We start from the raw sequence: 21687 nt of genomic DNA, 5'->3' as shown, positions 1-21687 counted from the left end.
TTCACTCGCTTTCAGGAACTTGAAGAGCAGCACGGGATGAAGGAGATGCTAGTTAGCTTTCTGCTAATCGAGTATATGTCAAATTACAGTGATTAGCTTGTGCTAACATGCTGAGTCAGATACACGGCTCTCGAGTCTCTCCCGCGTAAATATGTAATGCTACAGGTGGTTGCTGGGTTAGTGAGTGTGTGTTTATGTAGATTCGGTCAGAGGATGTGGGTGTGTGCTGCCGCTGGCACTGAGTGTGTGTGTTTATCAACAAGAAACAAAAATATTTCAGACCCTCACTTTAGAGTTTCTGTTAAAAAGAAAACAGAGTGTCCTTGTCTCAGCGGTAGAGTCATTGCTCTCAATCAGAAGGTTGAGGGTTTGATCCTGTATCCCTGTTAGATAATCTGATTGTTCCTACCATAAAGCGCTCTCTACCATCAGTGTGTGAATGTGGCGTGGATGGGTGAATGGGATCTGCTGTGTTCTCTGATTTTAAATGAAGGAGATAAACCTCTGTTACCACATGGTGCTTTTCATAGTGATAACTGTAAGTTTCTTTGAACATTTTTCCCTGTTAAGTTGAATCGTCTTGGTATTGAAAAGAAAAACCTTGATTGTGATGGAAAAACAAAGCCAGTCTGGCTGTGAGGTAGCTGTCGTTTACACCACCAAACAGCCCACAGTGACACACAAACATCTGTCCCTTGTCTAGGTAAGACTTAACGCACGGGTGGGACAGGAAGATAGAGGAAGGCTTTAGAGAGAAACAGGGCTTAGAGTGGACAGAGGGAGGACGGACGGACGGGGAGCTGGAGATAAACTGAGCTTCAGACAGCAAAGCAAAAAGTCGACTTGGAGAGAGATGCACTTTGTTGTGAGGGAAGAGCGACTAACACGCAGGTGTGAAGGTTGAAGACAGAGGCAGGGAGCAAGCAATGGGCCGGAAAGAGGAGAAAAAAATGAACGGGGGGAGGAAAGGGGAGGTGAAAAGGCAATAAAGGAGGGGAAAAGACAGAGGTGAGGCAGAGGAAGGAGGGTCCATGGGTTCATAATCCCCTTACAGACAGCTTTGTTGAGTGATTGACAGCCCGGTGCGCCACGTTACAGGCCGAGCACACAGGGCCGCCATGACTGGAGGGATTATCTCTCCCCTGGCTTACAACCCTCCCTACACACCACCTCATCACCCCCCGACAGGGTCAAGTGGTGGAGGCCAGTTTCTGTTGTTTCCAGGCTCTTTCATACTTGCTCAGAAACCCTTCTTTGTCTCCCGTGATTGTGTTGTTCAGCAAATAATAGTTAATGTGTGGATGGAGGGAGAGTGGGGGGTGGGGTGGTGCACAAACCCACGCAGGGCATGTACACAAGTGTGCACACCCACGCATGACGCATGCCAGACATACACACACATACTGAGCAGAACACAAGCACACACACACACATAAAACCCGCCCTATTCAGCGCACAAGGGCAGCATGAGGCTACAGAAGCACTTAAACAAGACCTTGAGTGAATTCTTTTGTTCTAGCTAAGTAGCAGCATGATAGAGTGAGCCCAGCCGTCGCCAGCGTGATCACATTTAAGAGGGAACAGAAGGAGAAAGCAAAGGTTTTGATTAAAAGTAGATAACGTGAAAAATATGGGTGAATTACAGCGCTCGCGCAGGATGCCAGCGCTGTTTGGCCGCTCTTAAAGCTATATTAAGCTTTGTGAAATCAGATAATGTACAATTAACCAAGCGCTCCAGCACACCTCAATGAGCGGACGTGTTGCAATGCTCAGCTGTGTACACCCATGTATCACGGCCACCCAGGACCAAGGCTCCAGATGGGCCAGGCCTAACTGGGATCAGTGGCTTTACTGGAACACACAAAATGGGAACTAAATTCAAACATCAGAGCAGCTGTGTGTGTGCGTGTGCGTGTGTGTGTGTGTGTGAGCAAGCAGGAGCCAACATGAATGTTGATCATAAGCAAAGAGCCGTTATCTGCAGCCTCCTTCACGTCTTTGAAGTGTTTAGTGAGGAGTCCTGCTCCTGGATGTTTCTGACTCACACACGTCCCTCAGCGTCCAGTCTCTCCTGTCTAATGATTGGGTGGGGGGGTCATCATGTCGTTAGCGTCATGTTAAAGTATCAGAGACCATTTATGTCCATGTTACAGATGTTAAGGCTACAACGAAGGGTTTGAGCTTCTTTAAAAACAAATAAATAGATCATAATAATTTTTGAGATTAAGAGAATAAAGTTGTAAATTCAGAGAAATAATCCTTTCTTGGCAAAGTTAGAAAGATATTCACAGATTTGACTTTCCAGATCAATAACTCATCAGTGGAACATTGTTTTTATAAATCAACATCTCTCTATAATCACAGCGAGGTCTGAGAGCTACAAACGTATTCCCTCTGAACGAGTCGTCCTCAGCTCTGAGGAACTTACATTGTCGTCTCTGCAGAGCAGCTCCTGTTTGAATGAAACATCTGCAAACTGCAGCACAGATAAAATGTGAAACAGGATTATTGAAAAACTTCCCCAAAGAAAGGAATAATCAACAAAATCATTTTACACATTTTATCAGGTTTTTCAGATAACGTTTCTTAGATCTTCTGGAAACCAGTAGCTGTCGACTGAGATGATGAGTTCTAATCTCATAAATAGATGATGATTAGTTTTCAAAAAATTACAACTTCATTTTTGTGAATTTATGACTTTTTGGTTCATTATAAACTTTTCATGATAAATTTTGACTTTTTGCATGTTGAATTTAGGACTTTCTCTTGTAAGTTTATGACTTTTCTCCTAAGTGTAATATAATTAGGTCTTTTTTCTCATACACATAAAACTTAATAATCTTAAAATCATAACTTTTTCTCATAAATTAACAACTTTAACTTCTATAGCATTTCTATAGCATTTTCTCAAAAACGTATATATTTTTTGTGATTTTTTGTTAATCACAACTTTTTCTTGTTAATTGTGACTATTTACTCATAAATTTATTATTAAATCTTATCAGTTTAAAACTTTTTTCCCAATAATATAAAATTCTATTCTCATAAATTAGCAACTGAATTCTCATAATCTTACAACTTTTTCTAGCAGGTTATGACTGTATTCTCATATATTTAAGTTCTTTTTTTCTTGTACATGAAAACTTCATTCTCCTAAATCAATGACTTTTTCTCATGAAATTTACACCTGTGACAAATAAATTGTGAAATTTTGTTGTAATTTTCTGATTTTTTAATACTCAGCTTTAACTTGTAAGTTATGACTTTTTTCTCATAAATTTATTACAATTTTCCTTTAAATGTATGACTGAACTGTTGTTAATTCATAACTTTTGTTGTAAATTTACAGCTTATCTTTCTTAAATATATGACTTTATTCTCATAAATTAACGATTTCATTCTTGCAAATTTATGATTTTTTTCCACATAAATTCATGTCTTTATTATTGTCAATTTACAACTTGTTTTCTAGCAAGTTTATGTTTTTTTTTTTCTCATGGATTCATGACTTTATCCTTGTAAATTAATGACTTTATCCTCACAAACGAATGACTTAATTATTGTAAATTTACAACTTTATTCTCGTAGATTAATGAGATAAATCTCCCAAATTTACTTTTCTTTTTTCTCACCGTGGCCCTAATCCTCCATCGTAGAAGACATCTTTGAAAATAATTGTCTCTCCTTAATCTTGGATGTTTTTATCTGCCTTCATTCACTTCCACACACACACGGTGCAGGACCGCACATGCTCAGTGGTCACAGTGACCCACAGTCACGCCACACATCCATCAACCGACGACCAGCGAACAGAGGACAGGGAGAGGGACTGTGGAAAAGAAAGGCTTTTGTCCCGTCTCCCCCTGCCTCCCCCTCTGCTCCCCAGCATTCTTCTGTGCTTGGTTTTCTTTGTGGGGATGGAGGGGGGGAGAAAGATAGGAAGGATGAAAGAAAGGAAGAAAGCAGGGCGCTCCATCTGTTTTTCCCCCTGCTGTGGCCTTGTGATACAGCTGCAACGCAATGAAGAGCAAGACAGATGCTGAACACGACGGAAAGAGAGCGTGATTTTTTGGAAGGGAGGTAGGAAGACAGGAGGCCTAATGAAGGAACAGATCCCTGATTTCCAGAGACGTGGAGAGAGTGCTACATCTGCTCAAGCGTTTACATGTGTGTGTGTGTTTCTGCAGACCATGGTTCACAGTGACTCCCAAATTACTCTGACACCCCAGTGATAGGCAATCATGATTATTCATCCTGTCCTCACGACAGAGAAACTATTTACTGCTTGACGGTGATGAGTGAACCAGGAGAAATAGAGACCGCACATCAAAAACCACCCACAAAGAAGAAGATACACAAAGAGGGGCCGTACTGAGGGGAAGAGGGAAAAGATGAGAGTGGCTCAAAAAAGAGAGGGAATAAATTTTACTGTCTGCAAACGCGCTGTAACATGATAACAGCCTGGATACGTGGAGAAGGAAATTCACACTGCTGGTAAGCCCGGCGACGAGGAGGGAGGAAAGAGGAAGAGACAAAAGAAGTGAAGGAGAGGATTAGTGCGGAGAAGTGGACTGGTTTTACAGACGAGGAGAGGGGTAAGAGTGCGTGTGGGAGAGTGCGGAGCAGGAGAGCCGAGTGTGTGCGAGGCTTTCAGCAGAGGCATGGGGGGGGGGGTCTTTTGTTCAAGGGGAGCACAGGGAGCGAAGGAGGGAGGAGTGGCAAGAAGGAGAGAGTGATATGCTACTGATAGGGAGAGAAGGAGGGGGTACCTCTGAAGGAATTCAACCCTCCACTTGGACTTTTTCCAACACTGAGAGCAATAACATTTTTCATCTGTGCATGTATGTGTGTGTGTGTGTGTGTGTGTACAGGCTCTCCACTGTGTTCATGCATGCCTGGCTTTGTGTATGGTAGTGTAAGAGAAAGCTGGAGTGTGTTAATGCTCGCTGTAAGACATGAGTACAACAAAAGAGACAGAGAGTGAAAAAAGGAGGAAAAGCACTAAAAGTGGCTCTGAGTCGGGGACGTCAGGAAGTGCTGGGGTATCAGATGATGGCGTGTGGACGGGGCAACAACCATCCACTTCACTGCTCTTTCTATACAAGATGGATCTAGTTAGAGTTACTTGTCCTAGACAACAAAGAGCTGCACTGCGCTCTGTACGGAGCAACGGACAGACCTTTGACTTGTGTGCTCGGTTTTCAAACCATCGTTTCTTTCAGCACAGTAGGAGGAAGAGCTTTGTCTGAGTTCAATAATCATTTAGGTTCATGCAAACGAAGCAACTCTGAAGGTCCCACAGAAAGCTGAATCCACACTGCAAAGTTACAGTAACTTTGGGGGATAGTTTACATCAGTTAAATCATCTTTTAGTAATCAGACAGTGACTTTCACCATGTAGTCATCGTAGCACTCATTGTCTGCCAACTGTCTTTCAACAAAATGATCATCTGTTTCTCCACTTCTGCTCTTAGTTTTCCCCATAGACTGTATATAGAGTGGACATTTATCATTGTACTGTTTTGAAGCCAAAATTCCCCCGTCACAGGAGCAGCCATTGGGAGCAGTTGCAGCCAGAGTCTGCTCAGTAGAGATGACGAGGGATTCTGGGAGAATCTGAGTGGAGCTGGGTGACAAAAATATTATTTTTTTTTCTTTCAAACCTAATAACTTCTTGACTTTACCTCCCGATATTTTTTTACAATCCCTGAAAAAAATACACGAGAACAGCAGCTGTCAATCATCATTAAACGTTACTTAAAGCCTCATTTTTAACCTTGTATAACTAATGAAAACGAAACTTTTCAGAACAAAGAGGACTTGAATACAAGACAGCCAAATAATATCTTCAAATCACCACAACAATCAGACGTGAGAAACATTTCTATGAGGTGAATTAATTTTTTAAAGTTTGACCACAGCCCATCTGGAATGACTGGAAAGCCGGATTTTTTAACCTATAATGCAGCCAGCCACCAGGGGGAGCAGTTTTTGTGGGGACCTCACTTCGCTAGCGGACGTCCATTTTTTTTAACAGTCTATGGTTTTCTCCAATACACCTTATGATCAGCCCAACTCTACTTCAGTGGAGATCTACCAAAAGCTGCTTCTGGACAAGACAGTTATAGCGCCACCTACAGGCCTGGCATACTTACTACAGTGTTTCCAGTCCCTTTCTGAGGGAACGCAGATTTTTTTCACTGCTTGTTTTGTGCTTTGGGGTGAAACATTGTCTTGTACATGGGGCCTAATTGACCTAACTAAGACACTCCACTTGGAAAAGGGTAAGTTACTCTTGAAAAGATGAAATATTACAAAAAAACAAGACCTGAACATCCCTGATATCATATTTTGCTGCCAAGAAACCAGAACAATAGAAACTAGGGATGGGTACCGACTGAATTCTGTCAAAAGTACCAGGTACAGATTCGTGTAAAATCATGTACCATGTTTAGGTACCTAAACACATCCTTGTGACTGTGAGGGAATGGCAGAGTAACCAATTATCCATGTTGGACATGAACACAGCATTACAAGGTTATTTACTGAAGAATGAATATGTTAAATAAAAAAAAATTACATTTTATCATTAAACAAATCAGTATTTTTTACCACATAAAAACAGAAAAGTACTGAAAATTCCATCCCTAATGGAAACCTCAGGACACTCAGGATGTGTGTGAATGTGTGTGAATATGTTTTTTTTAATTGTCTAATTCACATCCACATTTGATCCACTTTTCATGTCTAAAGGTTTGAAAAATATCCATCAAAAGGAAAAAAAAAAACATTTATCATGATATGAAAACATCAATACTCTTTTGTATTTGAACTCCATGACTCCACTCTACTCTATTCTCCCTCTTTTTTTCTTAGTTCTGCTTTTCTTCCTGTTTAGCCAACTGTTCATTTATCATCACTTTAATCTTACCACATGTTAAGATGTAGACAGAGTTGTTGATGAAAAACAAAGAATCACGAACTCAAGGTTAAAAAGAGACATGAATGAACACTTGAAATGTATGTAAAACAAATTCTCAATAAAAAGATCTGTGATATAAAACTAAACAACCTTTTGTACCACAAGAGTTTCTTGTCCTTGAAGGCCTGAATCACTTTACACATGAGGAGGCAGCAGGAGAGTGTTTCAATCTCAAATCTGACTGCTGCTGTAGTCATTTTACACACTGTACCTTTAATAAACTGACATGATATTCCTCAGAGAGGTCACCTTCTGGTCTGCTGATCTGACTCAGAGGCATGTCTCCTGAACGCTCTGCTCCTCTCAGACAGTTATACTCCAGAGCTGATGTGAAGACTGAAGAACATTAATGCTGCTTTCTTTCACAGTTTCTCTTCACAAGCTGCTCCAACCACAATTGAGACGTTTTTAAATCACAGGAGCGGTTTATGTGGAAACACTCTCAGCTACCCCACATGGAGCCTAGACACTCTGCACCCAAAGAATGAGCACTTCATCTTAATCTTACCTTTCCATCCTAATGGTGAGTTATTAACATCAGTCCTACTTTAACTACATCCAGCGCCCAGCCCAGGAAATGGCGCCTGATTTTACCCTGCACGGCTCGCCAAGGTCAGTTTTCCCTATAGACTGTAAGAGTGATGGGCTAATGCCAAAGCCAGATGGACTAGACTCACTGTACGGTCTTTTACCTCCTAATTAGAGCTATGCATATGTGCACACACTCACACACACGCACGCACCAGCATCTGAAGCCTGGAGAAATGATCAGAAAGGGATCAACTCTTACAGGCGCAGTAGTGGCCTGTTCTTATGAAAAGTAATAAATGTCCGTCGACTGTTGGACCGTGCTTCCCGATCACTGGGAGTCCATGCAGTGAGGCAAAGCTGGACAGGGTTTCCCCCCCAGAAGCCTCTTAGCATGAGGATCATCTTTGACCCGCTGTAAGTAAATGGGTAAAGATTATCTTAGAGCTAAGATACTTAAGGGAAACAGGTCTTTACATCTCCCACACAGCCCACCAAACGTCCACTGCAACAGCCAGAGGATCCACACCCCCTCCACTCCATCTCCCCACTCACAAATAAAAGCCATGTATTGTTTTGTAGTCGAAGAGTGAGTCGTTGCTCTGCTTTGTTAACCACAATCCTCGCAGGCACAGTGATTCATGTGTGCTTACTTTTGCAGCTCGGTGTGTTTTTGTGTGAATCTCTGGATAACAGCTTCTAATGCCAAAAATACAAACGCAAGAGGGAGAGATATTTAAAGAAGACCCCGCCTGTAACCGCTCTGTCATTTCCAAAAAGAACCTTATTTGCTGTTTTTCTTCCAGGTTCATTTCAGCGTTTGACAGCGTATTTTTGCTATCTCGAACAAAAGAGGAGCCACGTTCCAGTTTGTGACGACGGCGAACAGAGAAGGGAAGCGTGCCGGCGGATGTCAGGCGTAGAGTTTATTTTGCAGAATCAAAGAGCGAGGTCTCCCAGACGCTCTCTCCAACAATCGCCAAGGATGAATTCCATCAAAGAGGAAGCAGAGACAGCATTTGACTGCATCCTGTAAAGAGCAGAACTTCTGAATAAGAAGTCTGACTCTATCTCAAGAAAGCTGGGTGTCTCACATTCACTGTAATCCAGCCCTTCTTCTTCTTCTTTTTCACTACACAACTCATGAAAACAGCTTCTCTTTCATGAGAACAGCAGAAGTCAAGGCCGGTGAAGAGAAGGTATGGTTTCTGTGCACATCCCGGAGAGCAATGAACTTCAAACATTGATTATTCAGTGGAACAAAAGAGCTTTCTTTTAAAGGAATTGATCTGGCTTTTGGTAAATTAAGACCATCAACACACTGCTCTGCCACCAGGCATTTGGCACCGCCTGCCTGAGTCTTGCATACCATATGTGAAGTTTAAGCACAATCTGGCATCTCACCATATGATCTCTTGAATATATACAGAGATGGACTTTAAATCCTGCTGATCAAAGAGCTCATTCAGAAAGTCCACCGGACTTCCCAGGGATAAATATTATGGGACGTGTCAGTAATGAGGAATGAGGGGCCGGTTTAGTTGTAAAGGGGCAGGAAGCAGCTAGTCATGGTGGTGACCTACACATCATCAGTCACTCGGCCTGTCTGGGCTGCCAACCCCAGCCACTTTCTTACTTCTTACTACTTCCACTCTTTTTGACTCCCCCTCTGACCCTCTAGCTCCATCCTATTCTCCTCAATTCAACCCAAAAACATCGTACTCCTTCTTCGTCTGTGGTCTCGCCAACCAAGAGGTTTGCAAAAACTTTGAGAGTGACGAGGCACAGCTGTCCACCATCATCCACTGCTACTAACTGCTACTTAACAAAGAGCTGATGCTAAAGTCAACTTTTCATCAACAAATATCACACAGCTTCCTGTGTGTGTCTGTGTAACCTGCAGTCAGAGAGGATCTCCTGCAGTGTCTTTGGATCAAACCAACTCCAGGGAGAGGGGTGGATGCTTTTGGAGGTTTGTACACTGCAAAACCTTGAGTGTTAATTCAACTCCCATAGTGTTAAATTTAACACTTTCCCAGAGTTTATATAATCCTCACTGACTCAGAGTTCAATTAACTCTTTGGAAAGTGTTAAATTTTAACTGTTATTTTATCAAACTAAAAGTTGTTTTTTTCACACTGAGCTAAGTTGTTCTGTTACACTAGGGGGTGTTCATTTCTAGCATTTACAGTGTTAATACATCACCCATTCAGTGTGCACTGCAAATCTGAGAGGATAAATTTAACTCCATTAGTGTTAAATTTAACACTGATCTGGGGTTTATACTGAAAAAGTGTTAAATTAACACTTTCCGGTGTTAAAAGTTTAACACTATAACAGTGTCACCCAGTAAACTCTCACAATGTAAAATAACACCACAATGGTGTTAGATTAACACTCAGTTGGTGAACATTGTTCTTCCAGTGGTACCACTATGATAATCACCAAAGACATAATTAAAGTGATACTGAGAACATCTATTTTTCTCTTCAACAACTTACAGAAGAAATGTGAAAGGACACACACTGTCATCCAAAAACTTCTGTAACACAAGGTAGTCTATAAATGCAGTTCCCTCCTCACTGACTGTTCACTGCTAATTTGAAATGGCATAATTTAACTCCCTGTGAGTTAAATTTAACACTGCTCTGGAGTTGATGTGCATAAGACACAAGTAGACGACTTGTTTTGACTTGAAAAAATATCAGAGATGACAGGAGCAGATTTAAAAATGAGGGTTAAACTGGAGAAATTAGAAGTCAGAAGTGGAGTGATAGACCGGGTTAAAAACAGTGTCAGCCTACAGGCTCTACATTAACATCATTTTCAGGATGGGAGTGAACAGACACCACTTCAACGTCTGAGGTAGAAAAGACTAAAACAGACATGTGAACATTATGTCCCAGAGCAAAACCTGCTCAAAAGCTGAATTCTTTAGCAAAACTGAATGTTTTTCAAAAAAGTAACCCAAGAATTACTTTCCCTGGTAACTAATTACATTAATGAAGAAGTAAATTGACTAATATCTCAGTTACTTTTTTGGGGACAGTAACAAGTAACTATAACTAATTACTTTATTGAAGTAATTTGCCCAACACTAACTAAAACACACTTTCCATGGTGAAAAATATTAATTTTTGGGCTGGTGTCACGATTTCGTGCTCACAGTTTCAGTTACGTTTAAATTGTTGTAGTTTTCAACACCCTAGAAAACCATATACCCTAATAATCCACCATTAACAGTTTTTTTTAAAACCAATTCTGTCATGTTTAGTTATGAAAAACCTGAAAGAATGTGACAGTTTACCAAGTGACCCATAATAACACACAGTTGTTCAAATGATTAAACGCAGTTATCTGCTCTGGCAGCGGGTGAGGTGGACTCGTCTGCCTGTGAGTGTTTTGGATAAGGGGATGGGTTCACGGCAGCACCTGCTGCTCATTGAGGGGAGTAAGATCAAAACATGCTTTAACGTCAGAGTCTCCAAACTCTAGAGAGGTCCCTAGATTTGTCGCTAGTGGATTTCTGGGAAAAAAGTGCTAAATGTAGCTACAAAGTTGCTAGGTTGGCATTATTCAGTTGCAGTTTTTATCCTCCGCTTTCTTACGGTCGTCATCAGAGCTCACACAGAATCCAAAGTGAAGAAATAAAATAAGTTTGTGAAAAAAAGGGAAACTCATCTTGATTTAACTGTTGAAAAAAAAAAAAGATTCTTAGTCTGCATTTTGTTGTTAATTTTTAAAGGATAATTAAAAAAAATTATTATAGCGGGGAAAAGCTCCAAACATCATCACATGTAAAAACAAACTTCCTCCCCACTTTAGCGGTGAAAGTGCACATGTGAAACATCCCAACAACTTTGGGACCATGACACAAAATTTAGTATTCATGGCACTAACACACTTCCCAGCACGTCCCCTGTCACAGAATAGAATACACACACTCAAACACACACACACACATGAAATGGCAACAGTGTCCACTTCCTCCTGCTGCTTCCATCGTCCCATCTATCTGGAGCTCTGCCAAAGCCTCAGTAGCTGCTGTTAAAAAACGCGGCCGTGTTGTGGAGACGTGTGCAGCTGGAAGCCCTAAACGAAACTCAAGATGAAGGAGGAAAAACAAGGGATGACAGAGGAGAGGCCGAGATACTGCAATGTGAGTCAGAGGACGACTGGAGAGGGTGATGAACGGCCTGAACAGAGGTGGCCTCTACGTTGTTCACCCCATGGCCTATGAAGTCCACACACACTCTTCCATTATGGCTCCTCATCCCACCAGTCTGCTTCTCTGTGTGACACAGGGGAGGAGGATTGACCTGGCCCAGTCCAAATGCTGCCAGGAGGATTGGATGATCCTGCTTAGGCAGGGTGTGCTGTGAAGCAAGCTAATGAGAGGCCAATGTATGTGTGTGTGTGTGGGTGTATATGTGTGTTGGCTGGCTTTGCTATAAGGGGCTCTGGGTTCAGCCACCCGGGGCAATCTGCCCAGTGATGCTGGGACACATGTGACCCCTTCAGACCTGAGGCCTGGATTACTGTTACCACTACTTCCATTGACTGTGTGTGAGCCTGTGTGTGTTTCCAGGAAAGTCCTGTTCCTACATGTGCTCCAACAGTCTGAACTAGCTCAGCCAGCCGCACGCTTTCAGTCTCCTTCATCCTCATCAGCATTTTTAACCAAAGTCACTCCTGATGCCCGGAGGACTCAGGAAGTAAATGAGCTCTTCAGCTAACCCCAGCATATTTACTACACGGCTTTATTGCTGCTGTGATGTTGATGAACGCACACTGGCCCTGCCAAATAAACTGATAATCGAGTGATTAAATGATGAATGAATCCTGAGTGGACCAACGGTCAGTGATGCCTGCCAATTTCCTCACCTCTGCTTTGTGTCAGTGTTTATGTGGCTGTGCATCTCTTCTGTCTGTGTTCACCACTCTCTCAAAGGTAACAGCTCTGCTTCCTTAAACCTTAACAGTGTCCTTTACCTATCTGTTGATTGAACTCATGGAGTGTAAGTATTAGGGATAGACCAATTACTGGCCGGGCCGATTATCGGGGCTGATATTTGGCATTTTGAGGCATATCAGCATCGGCCTTTTTTTAATACAAAGGCCGATAAGAAACTAGTTTAAGACTGTGTTGTTTTGGCTCTGATGCAGCCGCTCAGCTGTTTGCAGTCACAACTCAGTCCCCAGCACTGTCCCACCTTGACACCATCTGATTGGTTTCAAGCAGAGCCATGGCTTGGGAAACAGCCAATCAGCCGTGCAGTTATTTCAGTTTTTGCAGTTACATTGAAACTTTGGAAAACTTTGTTAACAGTAGAAAACTTAAGCAATTTATTTTTTCAGGTTTCATTTAACTTTATAAAACATGCTACTGAGCCTGGGAGCTGTTTAATAAATAATAAATAATGAATAAGTATATATAATAAACTCATGCTCAAAGGGATTTGAATGAAGTGTTGGAGTTTGTATTGTTCAAAATTTTGACGCCAATATTTTCACTTTGACTGCAAATGAATATTGGCTTCAAATATCAGTTATCGGCCTCCTTGACTGCAAATAATCATTACGGTAGTGGCCCGGAAAAATAATCTACATCGGCCTATCTCTAGTAAGTATGTACTTCTTTGTCCTTAGGGAGGCTTCAAACTAAGTTCACGTGAGTAAACTGGACTGATGTTCCTGAGTGAACACGGTGGCTTCACAGAGCACATGCTCAGTAGAGCAGTACAGAGAAGTTTCTGGAAACTGTATAGAAAAAACTCTGGAATAAAACAAATTTTCAGGGTCTTTTTTTTTTAAGTTCAGGTTTCCAGTGTATTTTCTCTATTACATCACTTAGAAACTCTGCGTTGCTACCTTGATGTAATATTCTGACATAGCTGAAAACAAATCAGTTTAGTTTCTGTTTGAATTGTGTGTCTGACCTTTGTTCCCACACTGAAATAAACAAACTGTTGGTCCATCTTAACAAAATTGTTTCACACAGCAGTATGTATAAATGAATATTCCCCTTTTTTGTATTTAAAAAAACTTTGAGTCCACATGTACCGGGAAAATCTGATAAGGGCAGCTGGAAACAAGCTGAACCCATATGTGTCAGTGTTTTTCGGATGTGAGAACCGTGACAGCCAATCAGATCGAGTCCCTGTGCTCCACAGCACAGACATTTGAGAAACGAAACCTCTATTTCAGGGCATATATATGAAACCATGAAACCAGAGTTTTCAGAAAACGTTTTTAGTGACGTAAAATTGAGGTTTGGTATGGATGACTGGACTAAACATATAAAATATATGCAGTTACCCAGATACTCGGCTACAGGTGGACGTAGCCTCAGGGACACACAATGAGTTCAAGTTTTTTCAAATAACTGTTTCACACGTGCTCACCTTGGCTAAATCCAAATTCAGATTTCAAAAACAAGTTTGATAAATATTGTCTGTTACCAAATTGACAAAAAATTGCTCCTTTACATTCTAAGAAAATGATTTTAGCACAGTGGATATGAGACCCTACGATACAATGGGATATTGGCTGTCTGTGCTCCACAGCGCAGACATTTTATATTAACATAAAGTAGTATGTTTAATCACACATGAATCATTTAACTCACTGTAAAAAACATTAGGTATATCGTCCATAACGTGGGGTCCAGACAGCCTGGGCCCCCAACAGAACAACATCTCAATATAAGGTGGGGTCAAATATCCTCTGTGTTCCCTCCTCACTCACGGCGACAAAATTGAGTAAATACAGTTATCTACTTAACAAGCATACATCAAGTAAACCTAACTGAAGACGAGTAATATTTACTTTTTTCAGTGCAATACGTTTTTAGTGAGCTGATCTTCTCACATTTTACAGTGCATCTAAATCTAACAGTGTGTGTTGAACGCTCACTTTCACAAGCTTTAAAGGAGATACATTGGGACCACACACACTAGTTACACGCGGCTGACACGGACAAGAGAAGGGGTCCTGCCCCGAGGGTCAGTTATGCATGTGTGTGTGTGTGTGTGTGTGTGTGTGTGTGTGTGTGTGTGTGTGAGGGCATCTGGTGAGGGCATGCAGTCATGATGATCTGTCTGTTCATATGTCTGTGTTTTTCACAGTCCAACGACTTGCAGAAAGAAAGAAAGAAAGAAAGAAAGAAAGAAAGAAAGAATCCCCTGGTTGGGTTGGCTGCCTTCTCCCGCTCCTTCCCCTGGCCTTTCCATTCTGCCACATCAGCTGAAACCTCTATTCACAGCTCCTGTTGCTCTCAGCTCGTAAACTAACACACACACACCTCTTTTTCACCGAGAGAGAAGGAGGCTGGGAAGGAAAAGAGAATGAGAGGAGGAGGAGGAGGGGGCTGCTGCTGCTGCTTGCTTTAGCTGGCAGCTTGAGCAATATGGTTGATATACTTTCCTCTTTTTCTACTCTCTGCCACATTCCTGGTCTTGTTCTGGCCCTGCCTCACTGTAACAACTGAAAAAACAAAAAAGCCTACCCAGTGGATATTTTCTAATCATTTGGCCTGAGGATGCATGTAGGCTTAGCAGGCTCTCGCTTGCTTATCCACACAGCCCAGAAAAGCCTTGGTGCATGCATGAATAATTCATGAAGGAGAAACCTACGGGTGGATTTTTTTTACAGAGGTGAAACCGGGTGTGGACAAACAATCGATAAATAAGTGTTGGAATGCAGCTCTTTGATATGACACCACGTTTGACCCACTAACACATATCCCACTCTCAGTGCTCGCTCCCAGGATGCCTATGAAAATTTTCAGTGATTCTTTTCCTTTTTTTTTTCTACTGCTCTGTTTTCTTGTTACTTTTTTTCCTTTAGCTGAAACGCTTAGCCTAGTTAGCTGGTCTTTTATCCAGCGCCAATTAGCCAGCGATTAATGAATTATTGAGAAACTGGAAAAGGGGGATTAAATTTTAATGTGATTCTTAGGGGGAATAGTTGTATTACAAGTCACCACAAGCACAGAGCACGGAGACGCCCACCCTCAGCGGGCATTTACTATATCTACAGCCGTTTACCAAACCATGGAAGCAGGGGAGTATGGAGAAAGACTGTGAGGGGAGGAAAGGAAGCATGAAAGCTCACACAAAAGTCCATGTGCTGAGACAGAAGGTGTGAGAGATTTTATAATGAGGGGTAGATTTCAAGTCCATGTGGGTATATTTATCAATTTTATTAAAGATTAATTTCAAGCAACGACTACTTTTGTATCAGGTCATTTGGGTGTTTTACACTTTTATTTAATACAGAAAGTTGACAGCAAATAATGCAAATCATGTATTTTAATTTGCAGTTTTTGTGCCGATTTCTCAAATGTCAAGTTTGATCTTGAAATAAACACTAAAATACACATTTGTGTTTATTATTTTCAGCATTTTTTCCTCAAAATAATCATTAAAACATGATAAAGCTGCTTTAAAACCTATTTAGATAATTAATACACATAAAACTATTCACTTAGTGTGTTAAACACCCACAACTCAGCAATGGTTTCCTCCAAAGTCACATGACCCACATTAATGGAGGTCACATCCTTTTTTTTTTTAAATGGGAACCTTGAAGAAAATGTGTTAGAACTCCTCCTCTACTGCAAAAAAATCTGAAATCTTATCAAGTGATTTCATCTTATATTCAGTAGAAAATGTCTTTTTAGACTCAATCTGAGCCACATTCACCTGACCAGTGCAGGAAATGTCTCATTTCAAGTTTTTTAAAGACTTAAATGAAGTCTGAATTGCTGTAACAAGTCAAAAACACTCTGCCAATGGGAAATTTTCAAGAAACTTGATGAACATTTTTTCGCTCATTCCATTTAATAACTTGAAATCAGACATTTTTCTGGCCTGCTCATGTGAATATGGCTCATATCAAGTATAAAAAGGCATTTTTTTCTTAAAATAAGACAAAAACACTTGTTAGATTCCAGGTTTTTGGGTGTGTCATCAATATTTCATCTGAATGATTGTCTGTACATGGGGCGCATTAACTGTTCATCAACTGTGTTACCAACATTTTCTGCTCTTCTTACTATAGATGTTATAAAGAGCAAACTGTGAAGAAAAGGAGCAGAAATATGAGCTGATGGAGGTCAGGTGTCATGTTTAAGGTCTGCAGGAAAATTGTATGGAAGGGAAAAAATTCTATCTAATTTTTTTTTGATTATTTATATTATACACAGTCTTTTTAATAAATACATAACCATTTGTCCTGAACATACAACAAGTAAAGTTCTGTAATCGCCAGGTTCACGTTTCCAACTGTACCAAACCCCACCCTGTGTAAAAGCTGTAACTTCAGCATGATGATGTCATGATCTGTGTCGACCTGGCCGTTTGCGCCTATTTTTAAGCTATCTAAAAAACTGAACTCAACCTTGAGGCTCTCCTCCTGTCTTACTACTGGCTACATGTAAAACAAAGTTCCCCACCTTGGCTGACAGAGCCCTGAATGCCGTCTCCCTTCCGCACTTGCAACTTTTGTTGATCACACAGTTGACAAAAAAAAGAACATTTTTTTCTTATTTTTAAAATATTTGCCAATTAATGAGTTTCACATACTCTAGGTAAATACTATGCAAACAAATAGAAAATGAAGCAACAAAAAGGTTAACATCCTTTTTATAGAGTCACTCCTCTGCTGATTTCCTTTGTGTTTGTCCTCCGGCGTTACAGAAGTCTCTGCTCCCATGTGTACATGGGTCACCTGCCACTCCAGCCCCGGTCTCACCTCCCCAGCCTCCGCTCCCCTCAGAGCAGCGTGTAAGCTTCGATCTTTCATTAGAGCGGCCATGTAAGGCCAATAAGAGGAGATGCTGAGATAAGGATAATGTATGTGTGAGGGGAAGCTCCCTCCAAGGTGATCGTTCTGGTTCACTTTGCTCTTCCTCGAGCAGAACCTGTATTGGCACTTCAGTCTTAACTGGTATTGATTTACTTAGGGTTAGGACTGCCTCTCCCCCTAGTCGGCTCCCTTTTTGGCACCTCCTGGATCTCATTCACCTCCTGGCACCTGTCTCTGTTTATATTCCTCCCAGAGCACCTCTGCTTCTTTCTTTTCTGCCAGAGCTATACGAGTTTCACTCTATGGAGCAGTCAATAAAAGGGCGGATGCTGCACTTGATGGCATTTTAATACTTTATTTTACAATGACTTACATCAGCCTGATCATTTTATCCATTATTTATTAGAGGATTTAATCAAGGGATGGACTCAGAGGTGTAGGTGCCCCCTTTCCTCTTCACCCTGTCATTCCTAACACATCTCTGAGTGTGTCAGTGGCTGCTGTAGCGCTGTAATTAGTGGCTGGATGTGACACATGTTTCCAATTTGCTGCGTCTGGTCACTGCACGGGGGGAGAGGAGAAGAGAGGAGGGGAGGGGAGGGGAGAGGAGGGGGGAGACAGAGCGATGTAGAGATAGAGACAGACGGAAAGTGACAGGAGGAAAAAAAAAGAGGCGAGATGGAGAGAGATGATGGAGGAGGGTAACTTGAAAGGAAGACGAATGTAAGAAAAGGTGAAAGGTGGAGAGGAGAAAGAGGAGCTGGAAATTGTTCACAGAGGTGGACAGAAAAGACGGAGAGGAGAGGTGGAGGAGGCGGCGCAGGTGGACGGTCTGCACTTCAAAGCAGCACATCCAGCACAGGTCTGGAGGTTAACAACGTGACACACCATTTGCTACACAGACAAGACGTGAAGCATACATGTGGCCCTGCACCTGATTGATACAGACTACTGCTCCTGCTTACTTTCCGCCTCAGTGCAGAAGTACAAACCAGATGTGTGTGGGCTCAGGACTCCGGCCCTGGAAGACGTACACAGCTTGGAGAAGCACGGGCCCTTAACATATTTCAGCCCAGGGCCAAAACCTATTTTGCCTTGAGGCAGCTGAAACTAGAGTCGAGCTCTTGTCGTGTAGAGAGCAAGAAGAAACATGGAAGTGTGTAAAACGAGCCAAGAAAATAAACTGGAGGAAGGAGTAAGCTGATTAGCTTTGAATGGGAGGCTTCATGAATAAGCTTCATCGTTTACAATAGGCTTTGTATTTTCACTATATAAGCGAGAAAATCTGTGAAAACGAATATGGCGTCAAAGCCGCCGTCCATGACACACACCTAGAGCGAAACTCCGCTCAGAGACAATCACCTGTAAGGCCTCCAAAGCTAGGGCTGTTAGCTTCCAGGGGGAAATCACCCTCCGTGACCAATTCTGCTCCCTGTTGGGTGAATCCACCCACTGCTGACAAAAAAGGCCTCATTAAGGGCTTCATGCCTGGCTCCTCCACGGGGGCCTACGCACAGTCACATCTGTGAGAGGGGAGACACTGGGCAGGCCGGAGTTTACAGCACATGGACACCTTTAAAACCTGTTGAAAAAGCTCCTAGCAGGAGCCAGGACCTTCTTAGAAAGTCTTCTTTGTGTGTTTCTTTGTATTGTTAGAAGCCAGGGATGCTTCTGCGGACCCGTGTTTTAAGCTCTGTAGCCCAAATTTTTAGCTGAAGATGTCACCGTCCCTGCTTTTCTAGAGAAATCCAGTCAGAAATTGTATAATCGAAGCCAAGCGTCACCTCTACGAAAGCTGCCTTATTCTCTATATGCTCCCCCTTCTCTCTCCAGCCAACCCACCCACCCTCAAGGAGTGCCATTCAACAGTGGGAAATTGGCAGAGCAGTGAGAAAAGTGGTGTTGGTCGTTAAGCCAGCCGACTGAGAGGTGTTTAAAATGACATTTCCTCAGCTAATGCCTGACACCTTCTCCAGAGGCAAGAAAAAATGCAAATGAGCGTGCACAGAGCAGAGTGGGCAGGAGGGGTGTTCATGAGGCCTGTGGGTCTGGGCCTAGACTCTAATCAAGGTCATCCAGCAAGTGCAATTAGAGCATTACACACAGGATAATAAAGACACACGTCTTTATTATCCTGAAAAACAGCCTGTGTGTTCTTTCACTTACACCACTTAGCAACAAGTACAGCAAAGATCAATGTGAGCAACTGTGTCATCATTTCATCAGGTCTTAGAGTTTATTCTAGAGCCCTGGAAGCTCTGGGAAGAGAGTCACAGAATTTAAAAACTTCTTTTTATATGTTTTAATGTATTAATTGAAGTATATAAATAATTTATTAACATAAATTTAAGTTTTGAGTGTTAAACGTGTTGATTTATGAGGCTACTTGTGCGCTCTTTGCGCTCATTATAGGGTTTATAATGCGCTCCCTGCACATCTTCCTCCAATTGTGCATGAAAAAAAAAAATATTCCATAAGTCTTCTCCCTCGGCCTTCAACAAACTTCAAGTTCCAACCTGCAACCAGTAAAATCTGAGGGTCTGCAAGTGAGAACCGCTCTTACCTTTCGTTCCGGGAATTCCAGTAGATAGGCTCCATATTGCTGGCTGTTGTCCCCAGTAAATCCAGTAAGAATACCAGCAGGATCCACAATCCATTCCCACTTCTTCGACACGCCATTTCCACCCTCACACCCAGCAAATGTAGCCCCATTTATGAGATAAGGGCACTGTTTTCGTTTTTTTTTTTTTCCTTTACTGCAGCTGGGAGAAGACTTTTTAAAAACACTGGGTGTGCGTCTCACAGCCAAAGCAGGCTATAGGTGAAAGAGGCGGTTAAAGAGTAAACTGAAAGCCGTCTTTGTACAACCTCATGGGTAGGAAATTCATCAAACCAGACTCAGAAATGAGCAGGAGAAACTTGTCAAATCCGTGCGCCTTGGTTTCCAGAAACGACCGTTTTCCTGCGCGTCCACAGCGAACTATTTCAGAGCCAATCTCATGACTTTCCCATTAATTCTTTCTTAGTCCTCCTTTTTTTTCTGAAGCAGTGCTCTTCAACTCAAAAAATAACTCCAGGAAATCGTGTTTCTTAAAAAATATCACCACCCAGGGGCTATTTCTGCTGCTTTTCGGTGTGTCCTAATTGTCTTTTTCCGAACAATGTTCCCTTGTTCTCTGTGCCGACAATCTGTAATTTCTCTCCCATAACCTTTCTTCTTCGCAATAAAATCTACCTTCCAAAATTTAAGGCGGGACCAAAAAAATGAAAATGTGTTCTTTAGAAGAGAACAGCCGAGCTCACGCCAAAAACCGTGAAGGCAAAGCGTTTAAAATGGGAAAGATGTCACTCGTGTCCACAGCTCCATCCTCATAAAGACATGCTCGGTGGGCTCAGTGAGAGCGCATTACAATCCCTTTTTCTCCTCTTTGTCCAAATCTCAAGTTGAACACGGGTTGTAAATCCTCAAATCCTTCAGAGACTGGTTCCTTGAGAATAAAAAATAGAAAATAAAAAGCAGGATCCAAATCGGAGAGAAGTCCCAAATTGAAAACACCGTACGAGCCAAGAAAACTGAGAGAAACAAACCAAAGCGCTGCAAAGGTATCCACTCTGTGATCAAGTCACACAAAGGCCAGCGTGAAACTTGTGAAGCAATTAAAAAAACACAGGATGCAAGCTGCACACACCAGTCTCTGCTCAAACTGACGCCTATCTGATGCAGCGCATCGTTTGGAGAGCTGGACGCGTTGCTGCTCGGCCAGAGGAAGGCGCTTGCTTCTTTCGTTATCTCATCCGTCTCCCTGCCTCAAAATCCCACTGGTTTGACTTGCCCTAATGCTTGCAGCACATTGACAGACCGACTGGCTTGTTTGAAAGAAGGCGGAGGGAAAAAGGGGACGTGGATGAATGGGAAAAAAAGCCCCATCCTCCGACTGGCAGGCATGGGCGCGTTGACGGAGCGTAATTCTTCAAGGCTTTTTCGGGGGGCGGTATCGAGTCCTTTTCAGCAACTCCTCTCTCCTCCCTCTTTCTGGGTTTCAAGGGCCCCCCAGCTCGGACCTCTGGACTCCCTAGCGCTCTATTCTGCCTTCTTTCAAACGCAGAAGAAGAACCCCCCACCTTCTAGACGCTCACCAACGTGCGCCCTGCTCTGCTGAGCGACACGATGGAAGAGCACGAGCGCCCTCCGCGCGCTCAGGGCGCATTACACGTGGCGCTGGAATGGGACTGAATGGAAACCAGTCCGTTTAGACTTTTAAAGGGATGTTTAATGAATATCAAAGGAAAGGAATTCATTTTAAAGGAGTATGTAGGGTTTATAAATAAAGAGGCTTACTGAAAGTGTTTGACACTATTTGAAAGAA

General features: G+C 42.2%; 1 protein-coding gene across 1 annotated transcript in view; it reads right to left on the bottom strand.

The window, feature by feature from the left end:
- The window catches only part of efnb3b (ephrin-B3b), a 135778-nt gene extending 114325 nt beyond the window's left edge, over positions 1–21453 (bottom strand). The window contains exon 1 of the mRNA XM_074662071.1: positions 19884–21453. Coding sequence (XP_074518172.1) covers positions 19884–20032 — 149 coding nt within the window. The 5' untranslated portion in view covers positions 20033–21453. The remainder of the gene's footprint in view (positions 1–19883) is intronic.
- Between the last annotated feature and the right edge of the window lie 234 nt (positions 21454–21687).

This window comes from Halichoeres trimaculatus, unplaced genomic scaffold (genome assembly GCF_033239565.1).
Source record: "Halichoeres trimaculatus isolate MK-OKI-2021-1 unplaced genomic scaffold, fHalTri1.1 fHalTri1_scaffold_22, whole genome shotgun sequence".
Taxonomy (NCBI): Eukaryota; Metazoa; Chordata; class Actinopteri; order Labriformes; family Labridae; genus Halichoeres; species Halichoeres trimaculatus.
Note: the sequence above shows the minus strand (reverse complement) of the source record. Positions and strands in the feature narration are given on the sequence as shown.